Source organism: Acyrthosiphon pisum, chromosome X, assembly GCF_005508785.2.
Source record: "Acyrthosiphon pisum isolate AL4f chromosome X, pea_aphid_22Mar2018_4r6ur, whole genome shotgun sequence".
Lineage (NCBI taxonomy): Eukaryota > Metazoa > Arthropoda > Insecta > Hemiptera > Aphididae > Acyrthosiphon > Acyrthosiphon pisum.
Window position 1 is genome coordinate 68,302,006 of NC_042493.1, and position 21,389 is coordinate 68,323,394.

The window sequence follows — 21,389 nt, forward strand, 5'->3', positions numbered from 1 at the left end:
TTATTTTAATTTTGTTTAAAGTAGAAAATTATTAAAAACATTATTTTTGTTATTTGTAAGAATATCATTCTGAATTGATAAATTGTTGAGAAAAAAACATAAAATGATGGTAATTGAAAAATAGGTAGTTCATAGGTAAGAATTTAGAATATTATTAAATTATTAAACTACATACAATATAAAAAATGTAAATCAACTCCACATATTCAAACACATCATCTTCAATAATAAATAATTCTAAGAATTGGTAGTATACAGTATTTTAAAAATGTTGCTATTTCTTACATTAGAAGTTATACCAAAAAAAGGATTTTTTATATTCTATGGTAATCTTAATAAAAAAATTAACAATTTTTTTTTTATTATTTGTACCTAGTTGACTATATTTTATTGATTAATTAATGTTGGTCCTTTTATTGTAGTTTGGAAAAAACTTTTATTATGAAAAAATAATCAAACCTTGAAAACTGTTGTAAAATGTTTATTGGAAGATACTATACAGTATACACGGTTAACATGCTTGTATGACGTCCCATCAAAATGGATAATGAGATTTCTAATGACTTAAGTTTCAATATAAAATGGTAAATAAGTTCTAACTCTATTGGTATTCTTATTAATTAATGATAAATCTATTTTAGTAAAAGATTATACATACCATAGACCTATTAACAGGTTATATTAATAAAAATAAAAATTTTTTGTACATTTATGTTTATTATACATTTATAAATACCTATATTTTTTTTTATGAAATAATTCACATTACACATTTAGAATTTTTGACTTGGTTATCATTTTACCGTTTACATATGTGTTAGAAATCCATTTAAAACACTTAAAACTTTAACATATAGAAAATCATAAAGTCGCAGACACGTTAGACTTTCTAATTTATTCACTATTACATATTTCATGTTTAAATTATCAAAACGACTTCAATAATTAACAATCTAAAATTGAAATCAAGAAAATAAAATAACGTTCAATGTTAAAAATATTATTGGCAACAGACGTGAGAAAACTCAGTTTAAGCAAAAACAGTAGAGCGTTAAGAACGTAAGATGGCGCACGAATAACAACGTTAAAAAAGCGGGTAAGTGGATGTCGCTCTGCTGTACAGTAGGTTACAAGTGGGTCATTGTATAATGGATTGTATTAAACTTGAATTAAATGATATAATATCACTGTATAAGAAAAATGATTCTGAGCGGGGACCGTGTGTCAGTCTGGATATTTTATACTGTTATTATTTATTTTATCATGTTAAATTAACTAATATTATAATTTTTATTAGTTTCTATGGTGATAACCAAAGCGTTAGAAATTAAAATCCCATTTTTAGCGTTTTTCGTAATTTTTCGGTGGTTTTTCCAATGGCACTATATAACTGTTGATAAAATCGAATGACCTCTCTAAAGTACCATCTCGATCCAATTTGCTAAAAGATAAGGTACTATTTGTTGAAAACGAAGCACTCCTTCTAGTAGAAATTTTGTAAACAAGATATAAAAAAAAAAAAAAATAAACACTATTATAAAACCTATAGCTTCCTCGCTCCGCTCAGAATCTAAAATAAACACCATTGTAAAACCGCTAGCTTCCTCCCTCCACTCAGAATCTAAAAAAATTCATCCAGACCATGTGTTTATATTTGTGCAAGTAGGTACAAACATAACTTATAAACTAATGGACAGCGCATTCCACTCCACCGTGCCATCTATGCCAGGGAATCATATAACTGAGAAAGAAAGAAGTAATAAATCTTGGAGAAAATACTTAACTATTTTTCAATTTTATTTGTTCACCATAATTTATATAATATAAATAGGTAATATGGTTGTTACCATAGACCATAGACTTATTAACAGACAAATATTCGCCGTCATCACTCGTCACATTCAATAGGTACTTCAAAGAAAATATAAAAGTATCATTAGCCGCTTCGATATTAAGTTCAAGTGTTGCTGTTGTGTTGACATACTGTTCAAAGTCACTTAAATTACCAGAATTTGGAAACTGTGAAACTACTATTGAGTTCTGTAGAAATATGAATAGTATTTTTGATTTCTTGGACACAAAAAATTTTCTAAATAAGTTCCCGTATAAAAGACCATTGTCTGAAAAAATATTGAACATTGTAATAGTTTTATAGTGTTACCTACGTATTAATTATATATCAACTATGTACAGCGTATCGCAGGTTTTTAGCAGTATTCAACGATATAACTAATACCAAAGTCAATTAGTATATTATAACACGCGGAGGTCGTTGCAAAAGCATAGTATAAAACAATTTAACTATAAAAGTGTCGTCACACGTATCTCCTCGGGAAAGTCATCACTCATACGAAGGATACGAGTCGACCAGCATACCAAGTACGAGACCCGGACTCTGTCTCATGACCGAATTTGGCCACTACAACGACCACCCACTCCAAAGGACTCGATCATATATATACGAGCCCATGACAAGAGCTCGTCAGACGGTTATAAAGCATGAATTGAACTAACGGTTAGACGGTTAGGGACACACAAGACACTTAGAGGCAGGTCGTAACACCACTTACGGTCCTAGATTTTATATTAGAGTCGTAATACTACTCTCTTGTCTACCATAGATTATAATATTGTGATTTTGTACTTTTTTGGCATCGGCGTAATTCCTACGAGATATGACGGTTAGCTACGACGACTCGCGTCGGTATGGGAGTAAGGTGACAATGATCTTATGATATTAAAAGTAAACAAAAAGTTTGATTGTATAATAATATTGTAATTACGACTGAATAATAACGTACCGTATGTACATATACAGAAATGTTCAATCAAATTTCTACAATTCGATGTCTTGACGCGATATCGCATACACCCATATGCATTTACGGCGGATTTACGAAGATGTACCGTCAAATCCAAGTGCTACCAGAGTACCTGAGTACCGCAAGTACCAGCACATTCTGTGGCGGTCATCTCCACATGACCAGCTTGTCGAGTACCAGTTAAATACTGTCACGTATGGAGTGATGTGTGCTCCATTTCTGACTATACGCGTGCTTCAGTCCATTGCTGAAACCGATTGTCCCGAAGCCTATCATATCTGTGATGCTTTTCTGTACCAGACATACGTCGACAACATCTGCATCGGAGCGGATTCAGTTGAAGGTGCCTTGAAGTTCCAATCGTCCTTACAGTGCATTCTCGAAAAATCTGGGCTTGAACTTAAAAAATGGTCCAGCAACACCCCTGACATTTTATCGTCCGTGCCGGCAGCGATCGGGTAAGCTTTACCATTCGACGATTCCGAAGACGGAGGAACAAAGGTATTCGGACTGCAATGGAACCCCAACGACGACTTTTTCAGCTGTGCGTTGCGCTTTCAACCGTCTCCAGTATTCACTAAACGTGGCATGTTGTCAACGGTGGCCAGAATATTCGACCCGTTGGGGTTATTCAGCCCCACAGTTTTTTGGACGAAATGCATCATGCAGTGGATTTGGCAACTAGGGTTGGCCTGGGATGATCCACTGCCTCCTGAAATCCATGCTAACTGGTCCTCGTTTCTGTCCGATCTGCCATCGTTGTCGACGATTCGAGTGTCACGTCACTTCAACACTTTCGGACAACCGTCATGCTATCTGTTAAGATTCTCCGACGCTTCGCAGCTTGGATATGCCGCGGTCGTCTATGTTCTGGTAGCAGATTCATCACGTGATCGACCTGCCGTTCTCGTCGGGTCTAAGACCAAGCTTGCTCCGATGAAGCCATTAACAATACCACGTTTGGAACTGAACTCAAGATCGTTGGGACTTACGGATGGCCCGACTCGATGATAATTTTATCCTGGTTAACGGTCCCTCATATTTCACTCAAGGTATACGTGTCCAATCGAATACATCAGATCCGCACCATAGTGCTTGATAGTGGAGCCACTGTTACGTGCAGCCCTTTCCAAATCCAAACGATGATGCAGTTTTGAAATAATTATACTAATTTCAAAGTACCTAATCAAATGTGTTTTTAATGATTAGAACAGTTAGTTATGTATATATAGTAGTAGGTATGTGGAATATAATATGATTTCGTGGTAGTAGCGGTGTAGCGGTGTATAATGGCTGGTGGCGTGAAATGACTTCGGTCTTGCTGGTCCAGGTACATCTGATCAGGCTGTGCTCCTGTCTCCCTTATATATGCTGTCAGCTACTTTGATCTGGTCAGCATACGGAACTCGCAGGTGCCTTGGGTGTGGTCGTAAAAGTTGTTGTTGTTGTCGTACTGAAGAACCGCCGTCTCGTGTTCATAGATTAATCTTAACTGTTATAACTGATAATTGTTCATAACAATTGTTATGGATATGATTGTTAAATGCTTTTACAAGGAGAACCGCATAGTATGGTTCAAATAAGTAAAAGCGGTTTATACTACCTTCAGTTATACTTAATACATATTAATACATGCCCATCACACCACATTGAGTCAACAAACAATCCTGCTGATTGTGCGTCAAGAGGTGTGATGCCCTCAGAACTCACGAAGCTATCCTTATATTGGCAAGGCCCTGCGATCCTTCGGGCCAATCCATCTACGTGGATAAACCTTGTTGCACCCATGCCGTTGTGCACCCTATCGGAAGTATTACCAGTATTTCTCACAACTAGAATCGACCTGCACGACCGTCTAGAAGAATGGTTCAATCGTTTTTCATCATTTGACCGCATGATTCGCGTCACCACCATAATGCACCGTTTCATCAACCGGTGCCGTCGTTGCGAGCTTGAACACTTCCAAGTCTGAGTCTCGATGAGATTGACTGTGCTACATGCAGTATTATCAGAGAGTAGCAACGTATCTACCTCACTGATCTATTACGTGAGTTATCAACTGGTATCAGGGTATCGTCAAAGCCGTTGGCTCGTTTAGCTCCGTTCGTCGACGATGTTGGAATCGTCCGAGTTGGTGGTCGCCTTCGTCATTCCACTCTGTCATACAAATGTAAACAACCAATATTAATTGCCAAGCGCTCCCATCTAGCGCTGTTGATTTGTCGCCGGTGGCAACGCCTAACGTGCCATTCCGGTCCCCGTGTCATGATATCACTAATTTTATCTAAAGGTCAACGACATGATCAACCACCTTTATTATGGCGTCTCGGGCGCATCATTGAACTGGTGCCCGGACCTGATAGAACCATGCGAGTTGCGTCGGTGTTAACGCATCAGGGACGCATCACAACATCGAGTTGTAGCTTCTCCCTGGAAGCAGACAACTGTTTAATGACGGTCCGGCTGAACATCGTGCAGACGCGTCAAACACCACACGGATCTTTGCGTCACCATCATCTGCCTTGTAGATTGCATGATGAGGGACAAAATAGTGACCGGGTGTGGGTGCGATAGACATATGACTTAGCGCCAAATAGTCATCCATGAAATTCGTATATAATGTCTGCAGCTGTGGATTAGAAAACAGCTTCCTCTCCAATGACTCAAAATGCTTGACTGCCATTGAACGAGAACTACCAAATGTTGTTGGCAAAATAGGAACTCGAAACGGTAGAGGAACGGAAAAACGGCCAGACGGTAGCCGCACACATTCGTTCCTGAACATGAACTCGTATTTTCCTTCATCGGTGAACGCATCTGGAGCCGATTCAGGTTCTTCAATGTCCCAAAATTTATTCATTTGCTCCTCCATAGATATTGTAAGCGATGCCAGGAGCGCATGAAGTGGCTCGATCGACGTTGCTATTTGGAACAGGACCAATTAGGATCCATTCAAATACAGAATTGAATGCCGAAGGCAGAGAGGAGTCAATTATAATCTTATGGCACCTAACAGCATATCCACACTAGATGCGACGTGGGATGAAGGGTCAGCCAGGGCAAGATTTGAAAACTTATCTTTAATTGTAGAATGCAATGTTTTGTGGGGCATATCTCCCGTGATGGACGGCAATACCCAAGCTTGAATGGACAGCGATGGTTCAGGTACAAACCGGGGCTGGTCAATGCATTCAATTCGTCCCATTACACTAGTAACAGGATGCCCAGCTAGACCAGTAACAGGCGCAGTCCAGCGAGTGCGCTTAAGAACAAGGCGGTCCTCACATGATACCGTAATAGCACTTATTTGTGAGGCACAGTCAACTAGTGCAGGGGTCTTCAACCTTTTTGGACTTACGACCAACTTTTTTAGGCCTACATTTTTCGCAACCCACGTAAGCTTTGTAAAAAAGCTAAAATTGTTTAATGCTTTGCAGTAGTACTATTAAAACTGAATAAATAAAAATTACATTTTAGTTGGTAGAATATTTAATTATTATTAATTGAAAATGTACAGAATTCATATGAAAATATAAAATAAAATAAAAAAAGCAGGTAAGTGGATTTCGCTCTGCTGTACAGTAGATTACAAGTGGGTCATTGTATAATGGTTGTATTAGACTTGAATCCAATGATATAAAATCATTGTATAAGAAAAACGATTCTGAGCGGAGACGGTTTGTCAGTCTGGATATTTTATATTTTGTTATTATTTATTTTATCATGTAAGTTGAATTAATATTAAAATATTACAATTTTTTATTCGTTTCTATGGTGATAAACAAAGCGTTACAAATTAAAATCCCATTTTTAGCGTTTTTTTGTAATTTTCCGGTGGTTTTTCCCGTGGCATTAAATAACTATTAAGAAAATCGAAAGTACCATCTTGATCCAATTTGCTAAAAGATAAGGTACTATATGTTGAAATCGAAACACTCCTTCTGGAAGAAATTTTGTATACAGGATATAAAAATAAAAAATATAAAAAAAAAATAAACACCATTGTAAAAACAATAGCTTCCTCGCTCCGCTCAGAATCTAAAATATGTACGTCACAAACTAGTTCTACCTACTGTAATACTCACAATTCAATATTAATCTATGTAATATAATTAGTAATTATTAATTACCTACAACGGTATAATACTATCTCACAACAGCAGACCCATATACAACGTTAACTGGACCCTAACCCAGGTCCGTCAACCACGCTCGTGCTACCAAAATGTTGACGACGGCGTAACTCCTACGAGATATGACGGTTAGCTTCGACGACTCGCGTTGGTATGGGAGTAAGTGATTCCAGGTTTTTTAATATGTGATTTCGTCCAAATTTGAGCTTAAAATGACTATGAAAATAAACTGTGCTTATGTATTTTTTAGATTTTTGGTAACAGAATTAACTACTTACGTGGAATCTTGTTTAAAATTTTCAATCGTTAGGTCTAAAAGTTGAACATTTTATATATTTTTAACTACCAAATAATTATTCAATTTTAAATTTGATAAATTTTGTCAAAATTCAATCTTTAAATGCTTATAAAAAAAAATTGTGCCTATGTATTTTCACGCTTTTTTACCCAACAAACAAAATTATATTGATATTTATAGAAAAAAAACTAAACAAATTGAAAACTGACAATGTCCGTAAACAGCTCAAAAAGAGTCAAATTATTTTCAAAATTTTATCGTATATAGAAAATACTAATATGTATAACGCAAGTGCGATTGGATATATATATATATAACCATTTTGTAGATAATTTTGTCCTCTATAATTTTCGTTTGAGACTTTTTACTGTACAAACAGTATAAAATGAGATTAGGTAACGCAAAAGCTACTTGTTTTTAGCAAAAAATCATATTTCATTAAAAGTGTACACTTTGTTGGCCTTATAACGGAAAAACTATTAACTTGACGTGAAAGTGTCAGAAGACCATTTTTGTATATAAATACCTCTTCTACAATTTGTATCTAAAACTTTTTTTTGTACGACCAATAAAAAACGAGATATTAAATAAAAGGCCAATTCCGTGACCTTTGACCTCGAATAACCTTTAACGCGTACATGATATCGAGGTCGACTTTTTACACATTATTTACAACGATGTAATAAAGATGTGTACCAAAATTCAACTAGGTGGACATTTTTCTGAGCTGAACCCCTTTTTTCTTCTAATTTGACTGGACTAATAGGCGCACGGGCCGTTGTGTATCGGCACCGTCGAAACGCAAACAGACAGGCGGCACGAAGACGACGTCTAGGTCGTAGGCACGGGGGAAAGGGAGTCTAAAGTTCGAGACCACCCGTGGTATCGTGCGGTATCGCGCGCACCGGTTGTGAAATCCAGATAGGAAAAGGCGGCATTTTAAACATTGTTAATAAACACTCAATCATAACCTAGTACATCAATTGTTAATTTCTGCGTTGATGTATATATCGACTTCAGTTGGGACGCAACCTTAGATTTCTCTATAAGCAGGCGCGGCTCCAAGGGGGGGGGGGGACTGGGGCCATGCCCCCCCAGGCTTTTCAAAAATTTTAATTTTTAACATATTTATCCTTGTGTACTATTAAATCTTGATTTTAATTAGGTACCTACCTAACAATTTTATTTGGCGGCCTAAAAAAACCATATGACATTAATATGAGGTGTCAGGTGTGTATCATAATATAGGAACGTAGTCGTAGTCGGACTCTGTACTAATTTGGGGAAACAACTATTAACAGTGAATACTCAATTACACTATTACAGACTACAGTCATAAACTCATAACATTTTAATACGTTTTCATAGTAAATTGTTGACGGACGGTTTATGTGCCTATTTAATTTAGTCAATTATACAGGGTGTATAGATAATGACAGATTTACATGTAAATCTAACACAAATCTTTCATATCTTTCTGTTAGTTGTTACACTCTGTATAGTCCTTATAAATGTACATCAAAATATTAATATGTATGATAAAGTGGACGAAATAATAGAATTATTTGCAAAACAAAAAAAAAGAAGGCTGGAGTTTGTTGCATAAAATATTTTATTAAATAAAACCAAATATAATGTGTAAATACAAGACATTATTTATTGACACACTTACAGGTTAGAATATTTTCTAAGTCCCCTTTGCAATTTAGTGATAACTGAAAAAAAATGTCCCCTCCCTTTGTAAGTTTCTGAAGCCGCGCCTGTCCATAAGTTGTATAAGTAGTTTAAAAGATAAAGACCATGTACCAATAACTAGGGGTGTGAAACTCCGTGAATTAGCCGAATCGGGCGATTGTGGCCTTGAACTCGGTTTCCAGGGAGGGGGGGCGTGGCATACGTGAAAGAGGAAAGGGTAAACAAGCTGACCCGTGTAGCGTATCCCGCCTATGTTTCGGCAAACGTTTACGTAAACATGTCTAGCATTATGTTGGTGCGTGGAAATGTTTCCATGTTTTTTCGGAGGTTCAGACTTCAGATTATAGGGAAACAAAACCTCAATCAGCTGATCGAGTTTCACTTCTATATTGTTCTATGCAATAACTAAAAATATTAGGAAGACAAAATTTAATGGACTTAATATTATATGCCTCAAAAGTGTTAAACAGCTGTTAATAAATGTAGTGTTTGTGATAATCGATGTGATGTATCGAGTACCACAAAGAAACAGAATGAAATTGAAAATGAGTAGGTACATTGATATGTTATGTGCCCAAAGTGATGATGACATATCCAATGACAATGATTTAGTTTTAAATAATTTACAATAATATATACAATCACACGTAATGTTGTTGAATATATAGTTGGTTTTATTGTTAGGAAAATAAAAAAAAATTACAAATTGCAATATACGTGAAAGTGTACTCTCTGCAAATTATTCTAGTTCAATAAAATCCAGAATTTTTTTAATACAACCATCTAAAGATGTTTTACATATAGCCATGAAAGCTGAATTAGTTTTTAAATCTAATATAAATACCTATAATACAACAAAATTGCAATCCTATTCCATTATTAATAATAAAGGTTTCTAGTCAACTCCAAATTTTGTTCCCTTCTTTAAATTAACATATTCTAAATCAATCTCCTATTCACAATCATCTACTTCAATTAATCAAAAATATTCTAAAATTATACTTTAAAATCCAGCTGTATCACTATTATACAAATATATAACAACCACACCAAAGAATGAGATCTGTAGGTACTCACTAAAGCTATCCACTTTAAAAACCAGTAAAATCTTTTTTTCTGTTTAAATGCATTCATGTTGTAGCTATATTAAAAGTATCAATTAATAAAAGAATGAAAAATGAAAAATGTGTTTTTATTATTTGTCCTTATACATTTCTAAAATTTTATAATAAAGCGGGGTATAAAAATCCACGGAAGAAAGTGAAAAACAATCATTTTTTCTTCCGCGAAGAATAGTTTATGTTGCGGACACGATTATGTAGGCAGGGTGATAAGGAAGCGCAGTCCATCTATTAATAGGTCTATGATACATACCTATCCATTGTGAATGTAAAACTAAAAATATAATTTGAATGCATACGAATTAGTTTAAATTATTAGAATTATAGACTATATTATTTATTAGTAATACAGTAACTGGAATATACAGATTTAACATAGTAAAAACATGATAGTCACTTAAATCTCTATCATAGAAAGACATAATTAATATAGATATTTTTAAAAATGCTATCAACTAGAAACCATGTAATTTTTTTTTCAAAAACACCAATACTTTTTGAAATAATGTGGAAAAGAATCACCACTATATTACTACTATTCTGAAGTTCTTTTTGTATTTCGGTGGATTCTACACATTTTTCATTAAAATATCACATATAATCACATAAATTAAAATATTTACATGTACTTATATATTATATTACCTATGTCATAATTATTATATCCCAGACAGCAATTTTTTGTTCAATAATATTATTATAACATTATAATCACGAATTATATTAGTTTTACGTAATTATAATACTATTATAATATTATCGTTACAAAATGCTGTCTGGGATCCCATCAAATATTATTTTTATTAACTTACAAGTACAGGCACCGTAGAATAGGTTTGTGGTATTAATATCTTAAAACCAATACAAATACTTCTAAATTATTTCATTTAGTATAGAAACTGATAATTTAAGTAATAATAGTAATGGTGGAGTGTTTGAAGTTTCTAATATTAATTCATATTTTATTAAAAAAAAAAAACAAAAAATTTTTAAGGTTAGGTTAACATTTAAACTAAAAATTAATCTGGCTTTACGCTTAACTTTTTTTTATATACCAGTAAATAAAACTTAAGAAATATTGTATTAAATTTTAAAGTCTAAACACATACATCCACGTTATTGTAAAATGTAAAACCAATATATACATTGATATGCTCAGACTAGATAAATGCGTTATTTTACTCATTTGCCATACTATATTACTTTTTATTCTATTTGGTGAAATGAGTAATTATAAAACACTTAAACTATTATTTTAAATTTTGAATTCTCAAAATGTTGAATATTGATCATATGTTTATTATTGATAATTGTATAAAACTTTGAGCAACATAGAAATACAATAAACATGCAAAAAATACAAAATACATTTTTTTAACAAAATATTTTAGTTGTTATGGAAAAATTAAATAAAGGTTTATGATAAAATCTAATCAGTCAAAAATAACTAAGAATAAATTATCATCATGAATAATATTTTGATGATCTTGTACGTAGATTTTGTATTCTGAGTCTGGGTATATTTTTACATTTCTGCATTATCGTAATAACTATGACACAACGGGCATTCATCCTAAGCCACAAAATAGAATAACAATTAATTAGTAAAATTATGTTCAATTTAAGTAGGAAAACAATAAATTGCTAGGTAAAATTTATATTGATAGACCAGAGCTTTGCCAATAATGCTTAGGTAATCTAGAGCTTAGGCAATCTTAGAAGTACTTGAGTTAAAGCAGGGTGGTCCAACCTGCAGCCCTCGAAGCCTTTTTTTTTTTGGCCCCCTACCCCTATGAGTAACATCCAAAATCATAATTAAATTAAGCTCGCTACATACGTAGGTAGGTATTGTGTTTGTATAGCAGCCACACTGCCACAGCAAATACAAATTCTCGTGTGAGAGATATTTTTCTTTTGGCAGCCCCCAGTGTATATATGAAAGCATGAATTAGCCGCCATCTATAAAAGGTTGGACCACCCTCAGTTAAAGTATTCAAATACTAAAAGAACTTGAGCAAAATGCTTTGAAACTTTCCGAGTGTCAGTATAAAAAATCAATTATTAATATTCTCTGTTTAAATATACCGTCAATCTAGGTGACTTGAAACTGTTTCATTTTTTATTAATCATATCTATGTAATAACTACATAATATTATATTACCAAGACTTAGTAATAAGTGAATCATTCTTGGATTATAATGTTCTTTGTGTGTTTGAGATTCAAAATATACTTATCAATCAGTCAATTTTATGTAAAAAATAATAAAAAAAAATAATATTCTTCTTTTATCTTCTTTTGATATTTTTTAAAACGAATATTATATTGTTTCATGCCACTTAAGTATTTTAATTGAAAATGAAGCTGATTTGAAATAAGTGTTTAAAGTCACCCATAATAACAAGTGATTTGAAACAAGATTTTTAATTTTTTTTACCCATCAATTTTTGGGCCTAACATTTTTTAAAACTTATTTAGCAGTATCAAGCTCCAAGCTCTATTTCAACTTAGAATATAGACAAAGGATGTCAAAATTGTTCACCCAGATTGACGGTAATTTTATTTGTTAAGTCACATTAGGGATTTCTTACATTCAAACAATAATCTAAGATCGACTTATTTTACAATTAACAAATAAGATTTAGTAAAAATATATTCAATATTTATTTACCTGTATATATTTCCATTTACGCAGACATTCACTGTGGAAATAATGATTGCAATTAGTTATTTTTGCTGATCTCATTTGTTGATAACATATGGCACAAACATCATCAAATTCAGACAATTGAATACTAGTTGCATCTGGCAATGATTCAACTTTTATCGCAGCTTTACGGCGTTTAATGAATATTCTCCATCCTTCCCTGGCTTGATACACTTTGTAATATACTTGGGAACAGATCACAATAGCACGGGTTACACCACCAGATACAAAAACCCAATTATAAACATCATTCAGAGAAAGGAAGATGTAAAAACAGAATTCCAACTAAAATAAAAATGTAACTATAATATATAACTATACATTTTAAGGGTTTCTATAATAATTATAGACTTTTCTTACTATACTTCCAAATGATTTGATATAGTACACACTATCATCTATATTCTCCCAATGTGTTGAGCTATTGGAATCAATTAATAATATTGAATAGACAGTTAACGACACCAATACTTTTATAAGAGATATAATATTCAAAGCAGAAACTGCTAGTAACCAATGACTAACTGAATGGTAAGACAACACCAAGTGTAAAGAAGTTACTGCCGTTACTATAAGACATCCGCAAACTAAAAGAGCTCTTGAATGCCTAAACAATTTAACAAAATTAATTTTAAAACATTCTTGATAATAATAAATATACTACCTATTAAGTGAACGATTGTAAGAACTATTCAAATATATTAATAATTTATCAACCATTTTATGGATGTAATCCTGTAGACTAATAAAAACTAGATGAACATTTTGATATAGTTTTATCAAGCGGTTTTCTGGATCCAAGCCTGTTAGTCCAGATTGCATAGCTAGTATAGTAAATAATACTGCATTAAGTACTCCGCAATTTAAGTCATCCACTTCATCAATCAGGAGCACCTAAATAAATAAACTGATAAAAACATCTGAAATTTTTATCCATTTCCAGTGCCTTGATCATTTTACCCATTGGAAAAATGCTCCTATATTATCACAAAAGTAGGATATAAAGCTTGTCATTCCTAAAACTGCTGTACATGTGTTACATCCTTTAATTAACAAATACTTCACAGTTTCAAAAAATGTTAAATTTTTTATTTCTTCATTAGTTGACAGGTATAGAATTTGTATCAGTACTCGTATTGCCCAAAACATTCGAAGAACACTAGGGATTTTTAGACGAAACCATTCTGTTTCAACCAGGTTAAATATTCCAAAGTTACTGAAACAAGGTACATAATATATCAAGTAGTAGGTACAAATAGCCTAATTAAAACATTAAAATTATGCTTATTAGTTGGCGTAATGGCTAAATGGCGGATGTTTACATATTAGCAATATTTCCTTTAACAATTTAAGTCGCAGAGTAGGATAGGAATTTAATATGTACAAAGGTAACATTTTTTATGTTGCATATTTAGAATATTTTCCTATCAAAGCATATTTTTGTAACTTTAGTTCAAGTTTTAAAATTTTGATTTTGTAGCGTATTACGTTTTAAATCAACAATAAAAGAAGAGAATATTTATGATTATTTAAAATTTAATACTGAAATCAAAAGTCCGATGAAGTACATGAAACAATTTAAAAAATGTTAATATTATGTTTATGCTTTTGAATAACTTAAAACTGTACATAAATTATTTCTTTAATAAACATTTTTGATATACCTATTTTTCATTTAAATCATTTGTACCCGGTTAAATTGATATTTTAGTGCATTTATTAACCGACCCGCTAAAGTAATTGAAATTGAAAAACAATTAAATTAATATTTTCTAAAAATTTAACGTTTGTAAAATTTAATATAAATTAATATTTACTAAATATAAATAACATTGTATTTATCGTTTTACACAAAGACTTATTACTTTCTATCTATCACTTATCATTTTATTTTCGTTATGAAATTGAAATTTTTTAACGGAAAAATACAAGCCATGTCCTCAACTCAATGATGTTGAATGGATTTTAGATTTAGCAATATTAACGGATTAATTTAACAATATACTCTATATTTATATTCAATTTTATAAGAATCAATATATTTTAAATATATAACTTTATCAGTGTATCTTTATTAATATGTGCCTAAAATAAAATGTAACATTCAATTAAAATAAGGTTTGAATTCGCAGGGTTTTTTTTTTTTTTAATAGCCCTAGATAAAAATGGTTGGTCACTACTGTTTTAGCATATAAATTTATATTTTATAAGCACATAATACGTTTTTTATTGTTTATTGTAAAGCATATTTTTAACCTTTTTGAGGACATAATTAAACATAATATTAAACTTTTTCAGTGCATTTAGGTCTAGTGTCCACCCTTTTGTAATATAACTAATAACAATTTGCAGAATGATCTTACTTGAGGAACTCTTGTGCATGATTATATCCAGTCCGAATTAAATTTGTTACATTAAATCTATTTAGCAATAATGTTTTCAGCAAAATAAACGATTGCAACAATGTTGATAGGATGATTACTGTATTTAAAATCATACTCGTATTAGGTATTAATGCAATTAAAGGAGGAATAACAAAGCTATACCTGAAAACCTGAAAAATTAAATATACCTATTATTTATAATTCAAGTTTAAAGTTAATTAAATTTGATATTTACTTTATGAATTGAATGATCTGTTGTAAAAACTTGTAAAATGTTAAATGCTAGTGATAGACAATACTGTATTATTATACTTAAAAACTTGTATAATGGAGGGTATAATTGTATGAAAATAATCATATATTCATCTACAACCCATGTTCTGAGTTCACTTGTTGTTTCTATTTTAAAGGTTTTGTATTTTCCTGATAAAAATCCTAGTGTATGCATGTTTTGCCAGTAAGAAACAAGTACAACACAAATAGAAACTACATAAAGGTACACTGGAATTAAGTACCTGGCAGGTAGAATCAATAAATATAATGATGAACAAAACACTAGAATAATAAAAAATTTAATTAAATTAACTGATAAGTTGTAGTGTTATTTTTCATTGGCAATTTATTGAACTTACTTAGACATGATACTATTATTTTTATGAAGGCTGCATAATATTGTGTGGACTGCCCAATTTCAATTTGATTTAGTGTACTATTTACAGGAAACATTATATCGGCCAATTCTGGAAGCCCGAAACTGCTTTTAAAGAGTTCGTCCATAACAAAAATAAGAGGAATCCTCAACAAATAATGAAAACTCATGATATTCTTCGTTTTAAATATTTAAACTCTAAGGCCGAGCAATCACCAAATTACGAGTAAATAAATATCTAACGATATCCTAATTTATAACCTGAAAATAATTACAAAAACTATGAACATGGATATTAGTAATATTGTAAATCAAAATAAGAGGACAGTGATTACAAAGTACTACAAATCTACAATCATAGGTACATTCAACAATATTACAAAATTATTTTAGAAAACAAGTGACATATTTAGGTATACCATAATATTGATGGTATAATATTTGATTAATCAAAATGACTTTTTTTCTTGTTGACAAATACATAATATTATTTAATCGCTAAAAAGTAAAACATACCTACCATATTATGGTAGAAAAATAAGGCAATCAAAAAGATAAATCTCAACATAGGTATTACACGTTACGGAAGTCAAACATATCCAAAGCCTCGACTCAGATATAATAATGGATTAGCATTAGCGACCGGTCATTGAAGAGTTTTCAGCAAACCTCAAATATTTATATACGAGAAACGAACGAGACTAATGACTATAATACAGTCTATATTTTAGTGAGAGAATTATTCTTGATAGAAACATTCGAGCATCAACAAACCACCTACATTACTTGTTAAAATGCGTACTGCGTACCGCATTCCACAAGTTATGATAAATGTGATTTGATCCTAACGCACTGGGTGGAGGGTTTTTGTTTCGATAGTGGGGTAGGCAGCACCACCGAACAATATAGAAATCATTATTGATATTATATACCTACTAATACAATATATACTATATATATACACATACTATGAGGCGAACTGGATACAATTTAGTGTGCAAGCCCAAACGACATTTCAATTCGTTGTCATCATACCTACCTTGTTATTTTATCACAATAGAAATTACATTCGATCAGCTGTTCGGACAACTGTTGCAGTGTATCCCAAGCCTGCTTAAATCATATCGAGTAGGATCTACTGAAACGGCGAATAGGAATAATTGCGACATCCACGGCTAACGGTGCGGGACTACGACATCGCTAAAATCCCAAGGTTATGGAGTAGACTACTGATGACCAAAGTTAGGAACGTATCTATATTTCATAACCTGATAACACGTTCTCAACCAGTAAACCGGTTACAATTTTTACGAAATAATTAAAACAAAATACTTTATTGGCCACTGTTTATTTAACGCAAAGCTTATTGATAAGGTGTCTCACTTATTTGAAGTTAACACTATAATAATTTAAATCGTGTTGGTAAGAAAACTTAATTGAAAATAACACTACCTACAGATAGTAATCACCACCGGAAGTGCAAGCCGTATGTCCTTGTCATATCAAGGTCGAGCACACTTAAATCAAGGTGGATTGATATATCAATCCACCTTGACTAAAATCTTAAGCCACGTGAAATATAGATTTTTTGATGAAAAGAATAAAATTCTAAATTGTACATTTTACCCATTAATGTTTTAAATTATCATCAATATTATCGATTACTAGTATTTTCAAATTTCATAGTCCAATAAAAATATAGGTATAAAAAATGGGCTTAAGGCACTTTACCAGCACCCTCGTAATTTTTATTTTTTTATGCTTAAAATAATGGCGTAAGTATTGTTTTCAGGAAACTATTATTTTGGAAGTTAAAGTTATTTCAAATTTTGTATCGTAAATTGTACGTAGGTATTGCGCGCGCAGGTATTATTAATATTATGGGCAACGTCATTATAAAAGTGAAAATATATTATAGTTGAGCAATAAATTAGAGTATTAAACCAATTAAAATACATGTAGGTATGTTTCACAAATAAATACTATAAATTATATATTTTTTAAAAATATATATACTCCGTTTCACGAGAGAAGGTTCGAGTCGCGCATCCGACTGCCGCCGTCAACAGCGCGGAGGCCAAATTTCCCCCACTTTTTACTGCCCGGCGGCTACGTATGCGAACGAGTCGTTGCCGACCGCAGCCGGAACATTTTACGATCGTGAACGAACGGGCGAAATTGGTGGGAGATGCGCATCGATGGACGAAAAATCGTGTACCTTCTCTTGTGAAACGGAGTATAGTAATAGCATAGATATTACCATAGAACAATATAGAAGCGAAACTCGATCAGCTGATTGGGGTCTTGTTTACCCATGATTTGAAGTCCAAACCTCCGAAAAACATGGAAACGTTTACCCCACCAATATGATGTTAGACCCAAAGTCACCCATATTATGTAAACGTTTACTGGACTTAGGCAGGATACGCTACGCAGGGTCGGCTTGTTTACCATTCCCTATTTCACGTATGCCACGCCCCCCTGTAGACCGTGTTCAAGGCCACAATCGCCCAATTCGGCCAATTCACGGAGATTCATACCCCTGATATTACGATACTTAATAACTAAATAAATATAAATTCAAATCTAGTAATCCAACTCTCCCACACGACCCCGAAGTGCTTGCTTCCCCCCAACCTTTGATTATTTATACTCCCCGAGCCACCAACTGAGAGGTCCGCCAGACCTCAAGTGTTGGGACCGGAGCCGGTAGACATAGGGAACAACTACTCGTTATAGGTTAACTTTGCCCCTATAGGTTAAGTTACCCGTTTAGAAGCATAGGTTGACACTCATCCACCCTCCCCCACCACAGAAGGGGTTGATTCCCCATCCTAGGTTCAATATTTCCACCAGGGCTTGAAACCGATTGAAATAATTTCGGTTTCGGTTTCGATTTTGTATACCGGTTTTTAATTTTTTCGATTTCGGATTCAATTTTTTAATACCAGTATTAAGGAATTCCGGTTTCGGTTTCGGTTTTGTATACCGGTTTCTAAAGTATTTTCAGGGGACTGTGTCGTCTATACAATTATCATTGTATGTTCCGTATTGTCATATATAGTATTTGCTAGTAACTATAATTTATATCATTACTATTAATAAAGCAACTAATAATTTTGCGAATAATGAAATGGTTATCAACATTTTAATCATGATCTCAATTTTAATTATACGTATTAATGGAATTTACGTATTTAAAAACAAGTCAATTAAAAAAAAAATAGCAGTTTCCAATTTTTTAAGATTTCGGTTTTGAATTTAATACCGGTTTCCAATTTTTTACGGTTTCGATTTTGAATTTCATACCGGTATCGTATTTTTTTCGGTTTCGGTTTTAAATTAATATATCGGTATCCAGTTTCTTCCTGTTTCGGTTTAGACTTTAATACCAGCATCAAATTTTTTTCGGTTTAGTTTTTGATTACGGTTTCGGTTTTGGTTTTAAAACGGTTTATACTGGTTTCTGAAATCGATTTTGAAAACGATTTCAAGCTCCGATTTCCACTCCCCACTTGGTTTGGGAGATACCCAACACTGTTTGCGCTTATAGGCCGTCCCCTTTGACTAATTTTTCAAACGGTACAATGATACGCTGAGGTATCGAAGCTTAATCAAAATAACTTTTCCTCTCCATTAAAATTAATCATCTGTTTTCGAAAATGTATCATTTTATATTTTCTGTATTTACAAGTCTATATTTTTTAATTAAATAAAAAAAAGATGATAACGACTATTGGCCTGACGAGCCTTGAAACTTATTAATTATTATTAGGTATATATTATTTAAAATGTTGTCCAATGTATCTAACTCACAACGGAAATATAATTTATGTTCCAATTGATATTTTTATTTCATATTTAATTGTGTTACCTAATTTATATTATGTGAGCGTTAAAAAAACCTATTTGTCTGAAATGAATCCCTAATTCCTAAAAGAAATATAATATGTATAGTATGTTTAGGAGCCCTACTTCTGAATTTTGGGGCTCAGCGCTAATTTTTTGGTAGACCCCTTAACTTTAATTATAAATTAATTTTTTTTATACCTATTGCTTTTCTATATTTAATTAATTTAGTGCTATGTCCTATATATGTGTATGTTCCTTTTGATATTGTTTTGTTATATTTAATTTTGTTAATTTATAATATGTAAGTATTAAAAAAATATTTTGTGTAATCAAGTCCTCAGAAGAAAGAAAAATATAATTTATAAGCCCAATTATATTTGTATCTAGTTAATTAAATTCAACCAATATATTAATATTTATTCCTATTAATATAGGCATCATGGTTCCATAGAATATGGATATTTTTGCTATCTATCAAAGGTGGGCAAGTTAATGAAAATAATTAACTCATGTTAAGTTAAGTTAAGAGGATACAAGATCGATAAGTTAAAAGTTAACAGTTAACAAATTATAAATTTAACTCGATAAGTTAAAAGTTAATATAGAAAAAAATATCAACTTAACTCAGTTTAAAAAAAGTTAATCTATTTTTTTTAATTAGTATAATTATATGTAAATCACATAAAGAGTGAATGTGTCATTCTAATTTCTAATCTATTAGTTATAAAAAATAATTTTATTGAATTTTTATCATAATTTACACTGTATACCCTTTTACTTTTACATTACTATTATTTACACAATATTAATATTGTCAAATATAATTCAAAATATTGTGAATATTTTAAAATAGTAGGTATGCCATATTAGTAGGTGAAACCTATTAGTAGGTTTATCCATGAAAAGATCGATCTTCAACAGTCGTGGACCAGGTCAACAAATATCGTAGCATTGTAATTAAACTTATTGTATGATTGTTTTGGGGCGCCCTTCTTTTGATAACAACTCATGTCTTGTTTTATATTAATAAGTTGTTGTCATCTATTATAATTATTACGCGCGTAGCGCACTTCCATAAATTCCATAATTTTGTTTTACCTATAATATTTTGGGTAACCTTTTCCCGTCCACAGCACCCCGCAAGTCGTTGCCGCAAAACCGCAAGTTACACAAGTAGGTGGGCGCGGCGCAACAACCTATGTTTAATTTTATATTATAAAATACAAGTTGGGCTTTTTGAGAGTTTAGCACCTGCCTCATTAAGTTTATATTAACACTTAAGATTCTTTAAAACAAACATGCTTTACTGTTGAATTAATAATGGAAGTATTTACAATTTAAATGGTAGTTATATCAATTTTACAAAATATAAACTGTAAACTTTATAAAATGATCGCTTGCATGTTATGATGGTACCACTGTCTTTCAACATGTGTGTGTGTGTGTGTGTGTGCGTTCGTCGAGAAATAGGACGCCATATATTGTTTTTGTAACGACCACACATAGCTGTTCTCATCTCAGACATCAGACGACATACTATTTCGGAAAGTTTATTCAAAAAAGTTGATCTATTGTAATTTTAAAGGTCGTAGAAAATTGGCAAAGAAACAACATTTTTAAAGAAGACGATGTAAGTACCTTAATAATATTTATAGGAGGCTCACTTCCTTTCTCTCACTCACCGATCAGTTTGACATAATAAATTCTGTCAGTTTATTTTTAAATCAGA

The 21,389-nt window shown here is 32.2% G+C and overlaps 2 protein-coding genes across 2 annotated transcripts; both read right to left on the bottom strand.

The window, feature by feature from the left end:
* Positions 1 to 5,226: 5,226 nt before the first annotated feature.
* On the bottom strand, positions 5,227 to 5,694 carry LOC103310713. Its single transcript, XM_008189897.1, has one exon. The coding sequence runs from the start codon at positions 5,692 to 5,694 to the stop codon at positions 5,227 to 5,229; it is 468 nt and encodes a 155-aa protein (XP_008188119.1).
* Positions 5,695 to 11,291: 5,597 nt separating this feature from the next.
* Positions 11,292 to 16,155, bottom strand: LOC107885067 (protein TRC8 homolog). Its single transcript, XM_029485659.1, has 6 exons — positions 15,139 to 16,155; positions 13,736 to 13,991; positions 13,440 to 13,669; positions 13,136 to 13,382; positions 12,740 to 13,060; positions 11,292 to 11,642 (listed from the first exon to the last, which is right to left on the bottom strand). Exons 1-6 carry the CDS (start codon positions 15,270 to 15,272, stop codon positions 11,595 to 11,597), a joined length of 1,236 nt encoding a protein of 411 aa, XP_029341519.1. The 5' UTR covers positions 15,273 to 16,155; the 3' UTR covers positions 11,292 to 11,594.
* Between the last annotated feature and the right edge of the window lie 5,234 nt (positions 16,156 to 21,389).

Excerpts from the sequence above, each read along its gene's own strand:
- LOC107885067 (XM_029485659.1), bottom strand. The coding sequence starts at position 15,272 with ATGATTTTAAATACAGTAATCATCCTATCAACATTGTTGCAATCGTTT. Across the intron at positions 13,670-13,735 it reads TAGGAGCATTTTTCCAATGG|GTGCTCCTGATTGATGAAGT; the intron begins GTAAAATGATCA and ends TTATTTATTTAG. Across the intron at positions 11,643-12,739 it reads GTAAATGGAAATATATACAG|GATGAATGCCCGTTGTGTCA; the intron begins GTAAATAAATAT and ends TTTGTGGCTTAG.
- LOC103310713 (XM_008189897.1), bottom strand. The coding sequence starts at position 5,694 with ATGGAGGAGCAAATGAATAAATTTTGGGACATTGAAGAACCTGAATCG.